General features: G+C 45.9%; 1 protein-coding gene across 1 annotated transcript in view; it reads left to right on the forward strand.

The window, feature by feature from the left end:
* Nucleotides 1–14,092, forward strand: part of UBE2D1 (ubiquitin conjugating enzyme E2 D1) — a 50,551-nt gene extending 36,459 nt beyond the window's left edge. Inside the window, exons 5-7 of the mRNA XM_085605783.1 lie at nt 10,815–10,920; nt 12,239–12,332; nt 13,204–14,092. Of these exons, the coding sequence (XP_085461909.1) occupies nt 10,815–10,920; nt 12,239–12,332; nt 13,204–13,249 (246 nt within the window). The 3' untranslated portion in view covers nt 13,250–14,092. The remainder of the gene's footprint in view (nt 1–10,814; nt 10,921–12,238; nt 12,333–13,203) is intronic.
* The last annotated feature ends 434 nt before the right edge of the window (nt 14,093–14,526 follow it).

Genomic DNA, 14,526 nt, shown 5'->3' on the forward strand with positions numbered 1-14,526 from the left:
TTGGGTCCTTTAGCCAGAAAGTGCTCACTGCAGCTATGCTTAATGCTCGGTCTCTTATAAAATACAAAATTGAAATGCACAATTTGATTCTAATCCTAGCCGTGTACTGTCTTTTCATAACTAAAACATCCGCTAGAGAGGACTCTAGCCCTTATCCGGTGGATGCCATCCCGCCAGGTTTTTCCATTTTAAGACTTGACCGCCAGGGTCGTATGTGAGGTGGGCTGGCGGTCATTGCACTGGATGGTATCGCCTGTACTCTAGATCCTGTGGCCTTAATAATCTCTGCCAGTGATACATTTTTTAGCCATTCTGGTATACTGTCCTGGTTCGAGGGCCAATTTTGTGAAGACCTGGGGTCAGATTGTGGAACCATATCTGGTTCACAATCATGTTGCCCTTCTGGGGGATTTTAATTTACATCTCAATGACCAGTTATGTAAGGATACTGTCTGCCTCCTTGAACTTATGTCTATTATGGGGCTTTCCCAGCAGGTCTGTGTACCTACTCATATCTCAGGGTACACTCGATGGCGTTTTCTCTAACTCTGCAATCGATGTCCAACGTGTCTAACCACAAAGCTAGACAGACCAAAAGGCATTTGTATTTAGTGTACTTCTCCATCGTTCTGGGTTACTGGCAAGCCTGTTATGTGCCACAAAATTAGCAAAGTTACCACTACTCTGCTAGAACAGGCTCTCAAGTGCTCCCGAGCCAGTCACGTTGACCCCCTGGGGTATACCGCAGAAGGCTTCCGAGCCTGTGTCACTTTCTCCTTGGATAACATAGCCCCAATTAAGTTTAAATTGGCCACTAGAAGTAAACCATCTGCGCCCTTGTTCTCTGTGAAACTTATGGGTCTCTGCCAGGATTGCTGCAGAAAAGAGCTTAGATGGAGGTCTACGCTTAGCCCTGGAAGGTAAAAGAAAAGCATAGGGCCTTGTTGCTGCGTTATAAGCTCACCATTCAATTCACCAAGGCTGTTTAATTCACTCAAAAAATTAAGGCTGCCAGGCACTCTTCAAAGACACTTTTTAAAGTAGTTAAAGACCGGTCTATCCCCAGTCTCAGTGCTGGCTAACAATCTTATGAAGAATTAACCAGAATTGTGAGTTTTGGGCAGGGGGAGGGTGCATGGGGGGGCGACAACATTCTGAGTATTTATTCAGATTGTTACCTATGGATAATGTAACTTTGCCCGAAAGACATGCCATGCATTTAGCTCAATTTACTGCTGTCCCCCCATTTCCTTCATTCTAACTAAGGAATTCCTGCTGAGTATTAAATCGGGATCTCCATCAGATCCCTTCTCTTCTAAAATACTTCAGCTGACTCTGGAACCAGTTGCTGACTTCCTGCAGAACATGTTTGCCCGCATTCTGCAGTTTAGTCTTTCCCTCCATCTGAAAGGAAAGCTATTGGTGCTTCGCTACTAAAAAAAAATAAATAGAATGCGGACTTGAAGGATTGAAGAGTCCATCCTCTTTCCTTGCTTCCAGTGCCAGCCAAGAGTCTTAAAAAGTTCAACTAGTTATTGTCAAATTCATTGAGGCTCATGATATACTCGATCACTCGCACAATGGCTTCAGGAGCGGCCAACGTACAGAATCTGCTGTTGTGGCTGGTGACTGCATTCACTGCCAGGTTGATGGGGGGGGCCTATTGTGCTGCTTGATTTATCAGCAGCATTCAATACAGTTTCTCTTGTATGGATTATTGAATGGCTGCAGCAAATCTGTGTTGGTGGTTCTGCTCACAAGCTCCTTTACTCAGTTCTCATCAACAGAGTTCAACTGGTTAGCTGTGGAGGCTTCATGGCTGAAGCATTCAGGCTGCCTTGCAGAGTACCTCAGGGTTCATCCCAGAGTCCAACCCTATCCAATATTTGTTGCTCCTGTGGCTGAATTGGCGCACTCTTTTGGGTTCCAATTTCTGGTGTATGCGGATGACACCCAGATCATCGTGAAGTTTAATCACTGTCTAGCATTAGCAGGTGGCTAAAAGACCAAGCCCTTAAACCTTTTTTTAAAAAAATTTTATTTGCATTTTGTAATATTCAACATACGTGCTACAGATTTATAAAACCTCATGATTAGAGACAGTTTGCCAATTGGCAGTGATATCCCAACTCTGAGGAACATGGCCCAATGTTCAAAGGCAGAACCGGAAACCGGTTCCGGCTACTCATCTCGTAATCTGTATACACAGAAGGGTACGTTCAAATAGTAGACCATCATATAACTACCAACTTCAAACGATGACTATTTCCTAGTACATGTTCCACTAAATTTTGTTCACAATAACTTATACGTGGGAGTTTCCAGCACCGATCCGGAGTACAAGCATAACATTCGTATCTATCAATATGCTACATCATTTATTTAGAACAATCCTTATAACAAAAGGAATAACGAAACTGGTAAAAGTAAATAAACCTTGTGCAGAGGGGTGAAGTAGATCATATCTGACGTACACGTAGGGGGGGCATCGCACCATAAATGGGTCTCCTGTAAGGCTGAAAGGGCAGGGGGAGGGGCTCCCAGCTGCTGTCCAGGCTACCATGCCTGATCAGTAGGCCTCTGCCTGTTCTTTCCCTACAATCATCTACCATTCAGGTCAGGGCTTTCTAAGGACCCTGTGGGGTTCTCGCTTTCAGGGTGGGACTCTTGGCCAGGATCAGAACCTGCCACATTCGCAGCATCCTCCGGTGTTTCCCATGCTACCATCACCTCCCTCCATTGTCCAGATATTGGGTGCTTCCTCATGCCCTCACTCTTCCCAGCTAATTGCTCTACATTTTGCCCCAGCCCATATGATAAAGTCTCTATTCCAAGTCTAAAACTGTGGCCCTCTCGGGGACTTCCATTCTATCGCTATTCTGAGCTGAGCCAGGCACAATGCAAGGTCTATCAACCTATTCCCAACTTTACGCTTTGGAGGTCTGGGGAAAGAACCCAGTAAGCCAGTCCGGACTGTGAAACAACACTCTGCCCAACACTTCTGTGAGTTTACCAAGCACAGCCTCCCAGAAAGGACGCAGGCTTTGACAGTCCCAAGTCCTATGGCCAAAGTCCACTTCTGGGTGCATGCATCTGAGGCATAGACTGACTCCCCCTTCCCCCACATAAGTCACATTAAGGAGGTGAGGTTTCATGTAAGCCATCTGTGTTTAATTGAGTTGTATATATTTTAAGCATGTACTACGAGATCTCCTTAGGATAGTGCAGGCTCCTGCGCCACTCAGCATCTGTAAGCTCTCTGCCCCCTAGTCTATCCCATTTTGCCCGTAACCCACTCAAGGGGGCTGATTGCAGTGCAACATAGAACCATTTCACTAGGTGCGCTGGCGTCCCAAGTGTGAACAGGGCATGCAATACTCTGTCTCTGATTCGTCCCTCCGTTTATTAAATAGCTGCGCAAATTTACGTGTCAAGGCCTCATTGTACGAACTGACCCGAAGGAAGACCACAGTCTTCCTCAAGCCCTTCAAACGGGAGCAGAGACTTGTCCATGAAGCAATCCCCAACATTATCCAACCCTGCCTCTGTCCAGCGAGCCAATTGCTCGCTCGTGAATATAGTATTTGGATCGCCATGTTGCAGTCCTACAAGTAGTAGCATAGGGGTATACTTGATGGTTCGCCGCTCCTTGCCCTGGCATCGCCTCCGAGCTTGGAAAGCTGTGCGCTGCAACAAGGAGCAGTACAGGGTAGGCGTTGATGGTATTAATAATCGCGCCATCACTAGGTTAGGACGAGATTCTGGAAGTAATAAACACGTACCCTCTTCGTTCACACCCTACACGCATTGTGCCAGCCACTGTAACTGAGTCACGAACATAAGATTCAAAATTCGGTACCCCCAGCCCACCCTCAGACATAGGGCGTTGTAACATTTTAAGAGACACAGCAGGACTCGTAGTAGAGCATTCATGGGGCGAAACCAACTGCTGGGCATGAGGACTGAGAGATTGACGAAGAAGTACAATAATCGCGGGAGCATGACCATTTTAGATGGGGAGACCCGAGCCATGCTAGGTAGCTGCAGTGTACGCCAAAAATGCACACAAGAACGTAGCGCGCTACCCAAGTTTCCGTTCATCCAGTGAGTGAACTATGTGTATGCCCAAGTATTTAAACATATTCTGAGCCCATAATGTCAGCCATCAGTGCATCAGGCCTGTGCGTTGGGGCCCGCTACCAGGAACAGATATGTCTTTGTTTTATTGACTCGCAGGCCCAAGAGGCACGCAAGTCATCCAGAATTTGTATGGCCACTGAGGTGCCCACGACTGCCTCTAGCAAATGTATCTGCAAGTAGTCTGCATAAAGGGAGACATGGTTCATCCGACTTCCAATAGACAACCTGATCCCATACCCTCCCTGACGAAGTCTCTCAGCAAGAGGCTCGATTGTCAGGGCAAATAGGAGGGGAGAAAGGGTACACCTCTGTCTAGTCTCGCGGGATATCTTATACTGCCTGGAGATTGTTCTGGCAGTTTTAACCCTCGCCGTAGGGGCAGCATATGGAAGCCGCACACACTGCACCCATTCCTCTACCAGGCCCATGCACAGCATCACCTCAAATAAGTACTCCCACCCCACCCTACTGTGTCAAAAGCTTTTTCTAGATCGACAAAGCCCCGCTGTCTGGTGTTTGTTTGGGACCTCGACATGCTAGAGAACAGAGTAGAGCCTGCGGAGGTTATAAGAGGGGAATAAATCTGTTCTGGTCAGGGTGCACTAGTTTCTTCATATGTGCGATTAACCTACCGGCCAACACCTTAAGATCTTAAAATCCATGTTAAGCATGGAGAGGGTCCTATAATCTTGAACATGCGCCTCCGTCGTCTTAGTTTTCGGGAGGGGGATCACCAGGACTGTGAGTGGAGCAAGGCAACTCCCCAGACTCGTACACATCCGCATACAACTTGACTAGTTGCGGCGCTAGTAAGCCTGCAAAGTGTTGGCAAAATTCCACCGGGAGACCGTCTGACCCCGACGTTTTGTCATGTGCTAATGCACTAATGGCGTCTCTGATTTCCTGCAAATTTATTGGTTCTCATATTTCTTCCCGGTCCTCTTCCAGCGCAAGGAGAAGTGGCTCCAGGTACTGTTATGTGCAGCCGGGGAGCCGCAGTCTGGGCTGTGTATAAGTGCTCGTAGTATGTTAAAAAGGATTAGTTAATCGCATGCGGGTCGTACACCACCTCCCCCGTATCTAAGCTAATTTGAGTGATTGGAGATCCCCCTAGGTCGGGTCTAATGAACCTTGCTAATAGTCTGCCCGCCTTCCCTTCCTCTCTGCACTTTATCTAAGTAGTCCTTGTGATTATAACATCACAACCGCCCCAGTGCATCATTATATTTTAACCTTATGGTCTGTAGTGCCACTCGAGCAGCTTCATCTGTACCCTGAACATTATCTAAGCTGCAGATGCTCCCCTCCAGGTCTAATTTCCTGATGAAGCTCTCTAAGGGCTCCCGTCGCCTGTCACATACAATGGTCCCGTACGACCACCTTAAACACCTCCCACTCCACTTGAGAGGAGGATGCTGTGTTGACGTTAATGGGAAAGTACGTGTCTAGGAGTGTATGCAATGATGTGCGAAAAGGAGCATCCTCAAGCATTGCAAGGTTTAGTTTCCAGGTAGGGATCGGAGGGCACCGTCCCGGGGCCTGATGTGTCATTATCAGTGGGCTGTGATCAGACAGTGTGAGTCCTAAGTATTTGGTATGTTTAATAGAGGTATTAAAGACGGGGGGGCACAAGAACATATCAAGTCGTGAGTGAACTTGATGGACCGGCGCAAAGGAGAGCTCCCTATCTGTTATGATGTAACCTCCAAGTGTCTTCAAGGCCCCAATGTGAGATCTATGTGCGGAACCCCAAGGCTGTGTAGCGTGGCAGAGACCCCATCAAGGGAGGGTGCGAGCGGTCATTAACAATGTCCGCAACACATTCGAAGTCCCCCCCTCCCCCCCCGTATCAAGTTGCCATTTAATTTATCGACCAATACAGCAGAGAAGGATTCCAGAAAGTCAATCTGGTCTTGGTAGGGAGCATAAATATTGCCACGGGTAACTTCCTGACCCGTCAGTCTCCCTGTGACCAGTGCGTACCAGCCCTCTGCGTCCAACCACGATCGCTCAAGAGCAAAAGGGACCCCTGACTTAATCCATATCAGCACCCCTTTGCAAAGGCCGATGAGGTGGTTGCAAAGACCTGGCCACTCCATCGTCGTTTCAGCTTCCTCACTGTTCAAGTGGGTTTCCTGAAGTAGCACGATGTGGATGTCGCTATGCCTCTGGTATGAATAAATATTATTGCACTTTGCAGTAGACCCCATACCTCTGTTCCATGTTAGGAACTGTGTAATGCTACGAGCTTCTGACAATCGTGTTGGGTATCGCCAAGCTGCCTGCAGAGGGAGCCCCCCCTATCCCTGCAAACGTCAAAACACAAGAGACAAATATAAAGACCCTTATGGTGGTGAACCCCAGGGCAGTCGGACAACGGCCGGTCATCCAAACATCCTGTTAAGCAGTTAGTACTAAATGAGGCCCTAACCTTGTACGGCACTCAGCGAGGTTTAGCCAAGAAAGCTTAGATCGGGACGCTCCCACCAACCGGAGCGCACCAGACCCAAATATAATGGGGCAGCTCGAGACCTGGAACAGTCAACTGCAGTTCAACACCCCTCTGAGTAGCAGTCACCTTAGCTTACCAATTGCCTCGGATAATATCATCCGTAGTGTTAGACGTCAACACAGGCAGCTCCACGCTGTTGCTGTGGGAAGTGTTAGACTCATTGTCTTCAGTCTCTCTTGAGGAGCTGCCTCCAGGGCGGGACACCGACTCTCCATAAGCGTTGCCACAGCCTGCAACGCTTCAGCCCTCTCCCTCTGAGGATGGTTTCTACGAGGTCATAGTCTCGGACGTTTCCCAAGCTCTGTGGCCTTCTGCATGGCAGATCCAGGGCCCTTGTCCCGAGGTGTCTCACACTTGTAGGCCTCTAACCAGTCCCAGGTGTCTTTAGGACTGTCAAAGTAATGGGTGTTCCCCTCGAGCACTATACGCAGCCGGGAACATCAGAGTATTGGAGACCTTCCTCTCTCAATGCCTTCTTGACCTCTAGGTATGAGGCCCCCCTCTGCCCCTCCAACGTATAGTCCGGGAAAAGGAGACTTTACTGTTGTCCATAGTAAAGGGGCCTTCCGCTCTCACCTTCTGCAGGAGGAGGTCTGTCCCGGAAGTGGAACAGTCTGGCCACCACAGGCGGTGGAGGCCTCCCAGGGGCCAGTGGCTTGGCCTGTACTCTATGGGCCCTTTCCAGCGCATAAAAAGTGGACAGACCCTCTGGTGCTACCACACTTCTGAGCCAGTGCTCCAAGAAGGACACCATGTTGCTGTCTTCCGGCAGGCCTAGGACCCCGATGTTCCTCCTGTTGCGCCCTTCGGCATCTAGCAAACACACTCTGGCCGTAAGGGCCCCCCATCTGCTGCTCCAGTGCCTTTTGTGCCGGCCCCAGTTCCGCGACATTAGAAAGTCTCTTTAACCCTGTCTGACAATTGCTTATGTTCTTCCCACAGTAGGCCGAGCCCCACTGCAACCATGCTAATATCTTGATGGAGGGTGGCCTTCGTGTCTGCTATGGCCTACAGTATTTTATTGAGTTGTTGCTCCGGATCCTCTGGGGTAGATTGTGACTTTCTGGGCACTGTCTTACGGATCTTGAAGGGCCCTAGTCTGGCGGCCTTTAGGTTTGCCCATTGTGCTGGGGGCTCACTAGGCCTAACCGAATCCCCCCCCTCACTATCTATGCTTATTAATTATAGGACCTGCTACTGTTCGAGTCCAGCGATGGCTGTAGATCCCCCACCTTAATCAGGGCCTCACCAAAACATGCCAGAGTAGTCCGACTCTGCCCCCACCCCACTTTTCTGGTAGTCCTTGTTGGGTGCAGTGGGCCTCGTATGCTGCACCTCCTCTGGACCGGTAGCTCCGCCTGGACCCTACTGGGTTTTCTACACTCCATTGAGCCGTGATCAGTGTGCCCACCAGCCACACGCTTTGGGCTCCCAGCAAAAGTCGGCGCACTTCCTACTCGGGCATCGCAGGCTCCCCAGTTTCACCCCTCACGCCTTCCCGTGTAATGGGGTCCACCTGTCAGATTCTTCCCAGGGTTCTCTCCACCAGGCAATCCAGCTCAGTTCCTCCTCTGGACCGTTTTTATCACCTCATAAGGATCCAAGTAAAGCCCTAAAATCTGCCCGGGTACATCTCTATCAGCGCCCTGTCCTGTTCACCTGGCTGTGGCCCGGCTCCTTACGACCTCTACTCCGCTTGTGTCCAAAGCCTGAAAAGGACCGCCAGGCCAACCAATGCAGCCCGCTTCTCCAGCCTCGCTGGCAATTGCTGAGATGCTGCTCCGGCCGGCCTCGCCCAGCACTCCTGCCACTGTATCCAGCAGCGACTGTAGTCAGGGGGGGGGCACCCCAATGTCCAGCACCACTTCTGGGCCCAGTCCCCAGAGGCCCGGTCAGCCTTCACACCTCTAGACCCACAGGAAATTCTCCAGTTGCCGAGTCGCTATCACCGTCCGGGGCCTCAAGCTCCGCTGCTTCCCTTCCCGGGGCACTCCGCCACTACCTTGGTCCCGGGAGGCAGTCCGGTGCTGTAGAAGGCGCCCCAGCTCTGAGGCACATCCAGGCGGTGCACCAGTCACGTTGCGCTCCTGACCGTTGGGCTAGTCAAGGGAGGCCGGCTTGCTCACCTCAGGGCCACAGTTTCCGCCCGTACGCGGGACCGCCACCGCGCCTCCTGCTGCAGTCCTGCGAGATATGCCACAGTGCACAGGGGCAGCAGCAGGCATCTGTCCAAAGCCCACCTCCACTCACAGAGAAACTCCTGGGCACCTCTGTTCTCGGCCACCGCCGCTCCAGCCTCAGCAGCGCGTGCCACACAGCAGATCACTGCGCCCAGCTGGAGCCTCCAATAGACCCCAGACACCTCCTGGGCGCACCCATCGGCTCGCGGACCTCAGAGGTGCAGTTTAAACGCTCGTCCACCCGTCCCAGCTGACAGTTTCACAAGGATAAGACACGGGCTGGTGCAGAGCGCTCTACTTTCGCATCCGCCATGATACTCCGTTAGCTTCTCCACTCCGACAAAGCCCTCAAACTTAATGCTGAGAAGACAGGTCTTAGACCAAAGAGGCACGTGAGTGCCAAAGACACATCTGGTGGCCAGAGGATTGTGGACCACTTCCCACCCCGATCAGATCTGCCAAAAACCTGGGTGTTTTGACAATACCTTGAGTTTCAGGTCAGTCGTACCAGGAGTACATGGCTTCTCATTGTAAGGACTCAGATTTTTTTCCCTATATTCCAATGGATTTGCGACTATTAGTCATTATAGCCCCCATGATTGGATTATTGCAACTCTGTATCTCCGTATTAATGCTTCCTGTGTTAAACTGCAAGTTGCTCAGAACACGGCCGCCAGTCTTACCTTGAACATCCCGAGGCATCTTCCAGTAAGAATGGATTCGGTCCTTTTACTGGCTTCCAATTAAAACGAAAATTATTTTTAAGTCTCTGTATTTTTTATAATTTTTTTTAGCTTTGCTTCAACTTCCCTATTTCAGTGGTATTCCTTATGTAGGTCTCTCGGATCAAGCAGGTGCAAGCTCCCAGATTCCGCAAGGCCAGATGGGGGAAGTCGGTCCATCTTGGTGGCTGCTGTCAACCGTGGAATACCCTTCCTACCTACATCTCAGAAGCTAATTCTTTTGCCTCATTTCAAGAAAACTGCTGAAAACTTGGCTTTTCACTTCGTCCAGGATGCTTTCCGCTAGCGCTTTGACACCTTAGTGTATAGTGCGCTCTAAAAGTTCCAATAACAATAAAATACCATCAGATAAAAGATTAACAGCCTGTGTGCATGACAATACCTGATACAACTGTTTCTGCGCTTTGTTCCAATTTGTTATTTACACAGTGGCATGAGGAGACGTGGACAGGCATGTGAACCAAAAATAAAAACTGCAGAAGTACTGCTAATTTTATTTGCACAATACGTTGATGAAACGAGAAATGGCAAGCTTTCTCAGCACTGAGCACTTGGACTAGGAACCAAAGTAAAAGATCCAGAGCTGCTTAGTGAGGAAAGACTATTAAGAGATCACAAACTGACCAATTGTAAAGAATGAATAATTTACCAGATGCCTGGAGGCTTGCTATAGGATGGATTGTATGGGATGACACCGTTCTAATAGATGGAGGGCGAACTCTACCAAGATTTATGTTCTGTAAAATAAAGGGCTCCCTTTAATGATCGAAGTTTAACGACAAGAAGGCTGCTTCTCATCCCACAACTCTGCCAACACCCCTTTTGAAATATTCTTAATGAATTAGTGTAAAAAATAAAGTTAAAACCGACAACAAAAATGCAAAAAAAAAATTAAAATACATTCGACTTCCCGGGACTTTGAAATGTACGTGAAATTGTTTATTAATTGTTTTTGGGGGGGGGAGACTTCTATTTTCTTCATAAGAAAAAGTGTATCTATTGCATGCAACACTGTCGGATTTTTGTTTAATTGGAGGTCACTTTTGAATTATATTTTTTTGATCCCTTGTAGTCTATGGTTGAACAAAAAAATCTTTACTTAGTTAAGGTGTACCATACCTATAAATTAGTGATCTGTAGTTTTACTGTCCATGATAGTGGCACTTTATGGGAAGCTGGGCATTGGTTTGGTTTAGTAGCCGAAGAAAACCATGTAAACTGCAATTTATTTTTTTCTAGGTTGCTTTCACAACAAAAATATATCATCCGAATATAAACAGCAATGGAAGTATTTGCCTTGACATACTGAGGTCACAGTGGTCTCCTGCGTTGACAGTATCAAAAGGTAATTTTGATTTGAAATGTTTTTCAATGGAGTATCGGTTCTGCCTATCAAATGTGAAATTGCATTATAGAGCACGTATAGCGAAAGAGTGTAACTTGTAGCAGACTATAAATGTATTCCCCCCCTCATTTGCCCATTAAGGGAGCTCCATATTGAAAGCGTTACATTGAAAGGTCCTGATTCCATTGCAGCTTGTCTATCTTCAAAGTATACATTTCACCAGTATTGCATGCTTTTTACGATTCACATGCGTCACTTCTTTCCATGTTGTCATGCTGCCAGTCATCCGTAGTAAATGGTGTTGAACTAGATGTGTGTATCTTCGAGGCAGCAGCACGAGGTTTTTAAGTCCACCCTGGGTTCACCTGCCACAGATACAGCCTTCACCTTTTTCTAGTTAATCTTGAGCTATTTGTCTTTGTGTTGGCACATGGGAACTCTGGGCACATTGCCTCCCTATAGCCTGGACTGAAGAGCAGAGCACAGTACTTTCCTTATCTTTAAGGGTCTTTGTACCGAACATCATGCATAGGTTATAGTCTTAAAGCACATGCTTATAGTTTAGGCTTAGAGTGCACTAAACCGGTTTTATCAGAAGATTGAAAGGGCTTGAATAGCATTATTAGCTTGGTTAAAGTCTGTCATTGTGTAATAAAAAGATCAGTCCGAAGTAGAACATTAGCCCAACCTGAGGCGTGGCCTCCCAGAGACCAGGAAAAAATCTTTACCAGGGTGTAATTTCAGGGACGTCTTCGGGTTAAGATCTGGAGGAGAGCTAGAGAATTCTCTTCCTAGAGAAAGTTGAAACCAAACCCATAATGGAGGCCCTGAAATCTCCCAGTAAAGTGCATAGGTTGCACGTGTTTATTGCCACAGTTATTTAACACTTGCTGCCCCAGGATCAGCCTGACTAGAAGTAATTCAAGCATGTGACATGTTGAAAGGCGTCAACTCTGATATCCTTTCTCCTTGTTAATGGGCACCAAATCTTGTTTACTCATATCTATTGCGTTCAAGATTGAGTGTTTTCATTCCGATGTTTAGTGCTCCCCTGTACTATTGTTCCATGGCTAGAGAGAACACGTTTTACTGACTTGGAACTGATTAGAGTCTCACTTCACTTAATTGGACTTTTTTGTAGAAAGAAATGTAAAGCCAAATTTCTAATCTGAAATATTGTCTTGAAATTAGAGTATATTTGAGTTGAATATACTCTAATTTCAATATACCAAATACATGAGCTGCTTATTCTTGTATTTCAGTAATTGTATTGGGGTACATTACTGCTAATGCGTTTTTACATTTTTGTTTTTTGTAGTTTTGTTGTCCATATGCTCACTACTTTGTGATCCGAATCCAGATGACCCTTTAGTCCCAGATATTGCACAAATATACAAATCAGACAAGGAAAAGTAAGTTATCCAAAATTTTCTTCTCAATTATATTTTTAACGTGTTTTCAGATTTGTTGACCATTGTGTAGTTTGGAAAAAGAGCGGAGCAAACTTTGGCAAATATGAGGCTAAAACGCACTAGTCCCCCACATGCAAGGAAGAGGCATGTTGCCATAATCCATTGCAACAAATTTATCTATACAAAGATTGCGGACTGTTTATTTCTTATCTTTTGACCAGTACTACATGATGTTAAAAGCAGTTATTTTATGTTTATTTTTAAGTAGCACAAGAATGCCCATCTCTTTTAGCAGGACACAAATGTATTGTCTATAAAAACAAATCCCTGTGGCTGGCCAGATTAGAACGGTGATACAAAGTGAATGAAATGCAGCTCGAGTATGATCTCTTATCCCTATAGAGCTGAGTGAGACTGCTGTTCCTGCACCTTGGAGTGCTTTGTTTGTACAGCCAGTTGGCTAAAATCAGCCTGCTGAAGATTTTTACTACCTCTTTGGTTGGTTTGGGGGAGGTCGGGCACACCTTAACTTTGTTTCTATGATGCTTTAAACATGCCCAAGTGGAGTTGCTCCCACTTCACAGGACTTCCTAAAACGAGCAATTCCCTTAACGTTTTGTAGTAGTTTCATAGGTGAAATGCTTTGGTGTGTGCACATACTTGAGCGCAGTAAGGCTTCTTTAACCGCCTTCATTCGGATGTTTTTTCCGTCATTCATTCGGAGGGTTATCTGCAGTCCCGTTGTTAAAGGTTATGGAGTGCCCTGCTCAATTGTACAAGTATAATATTGCAAAGAAAATGTATGCAGAACAGAGTGGTCGGGTATTATGAAAGGTGATCTCTTATATATGGTTTTTCTTTCTCTTTACAGATACAACAGATTAGCAAGAGAATGGACTCAGAAATATGCAATGTAAATTTGTGAAAGGAAATTTCATATAAACCAGAGTACTGTAAATTCTAGGTTTTTCAAAATTAGGAGTAAATCGAGCACAGTTTACTGTCTATGTACCACAAGGTCTCTTTGGTTTTAGGTATTTAAGTGTTTCTGGAGCAAAAGAAAAACTTCCAAAAAACCCTAAGACTATGAGTGCTATGAAATTGTTTTGTCAAGCTTTGCAAAAGACATTGTGTGGTTTTTAAGATTCTTGGACTTCTGCCTCTTTAGCCTACAAGTTCAACAATGCAGTGTGGCAATGAAAGCAACCAAATTATTTTTTGCTGAGATTTTATTTTACATGCAAAATGTAAGTGTTTGTGCAATTCTCACTTGAAAGTATCAATTTTTTTTTGTAAGTCTGTGTTCAGATTTCATCTTCTTAGTTTACTATTTAATTTGTATTTTTTTACTGTATAGACTACATATATTTACATTTGTAAGTGAAACTAATTTTAGACTTTTTCTTGTGTGGTAGCAGACAGCTCACAAAAGGAAGCTCTTTACAAACCAACATCCCTTCTTTGGAGTATTTCATAAACTGCAGGTTTCTTAAAAGCGAACAACTGATCTTTGCACTTAAATTTTCAGAATACTAATTATGGGGAACACTTTGATTCTGTTGTATACTTGACTCCAGTTTATCGCAATGTGAACTACTTGCACTGCTGACTATATATTTAACTGAGTTTTTTTTTTTTTGTTCTTCCTCACACTTCATGTTTCCATTTTTTTCTTTTCATATGGGCAATATAATATTCTCAGACCTTTTACAAATCCTACTGTAGCTTTTCCATAAAAAAAATAAATGCATTTTGTACTACTGGTTTAGTGTTATTTACTCCTCTCCTCAATATATATCCTCTTCCTGAGGTTTATTTACATTTCCGCTGACAGTGGTGCTTTAAGTGTTGCCCATCCTAGTCGGTTATCCTTCTTATGTTCTCTATTTTTATTAATGTAAATGTTAATCTGTTCCCATAGCTCAGTGGATTTTCCCCGTTGTATTGGAGTATGCCATGTTGGAGTCTGATTAATTTGTGGCAGAGATGATCGTAAAATTGAATTTAGTATGAGTAGATGTATTACAGTGATGGGATGCAAAACAAATTTGTCTAGAAAGGTGATGTATTCTAAGCGTTGTTTCTAGTCTTTATTACTAATTTGTAGAAGTGGCATTCAATGTTTAACTTTTCCACAATAAGTTCCATCCACTGTTATGCTCTGCTTTCCTTAACTGGAGCTCATGTTGCTCTG

The sequence above is a fragment of the Triturus cristatus genome, chromosome 1_2 (genome assembly GCF_964204655.1).
Source record: "Triturus cristatus chromosome 1_2, aTriCri1.1, whole genome shotgun sequence".
Taxonomy (NCBI): Eukaryota; Metazoa; Chordata; class Amphibia; order Caudata; family Salamandridae; genus Triturus; species Triturus cristatus.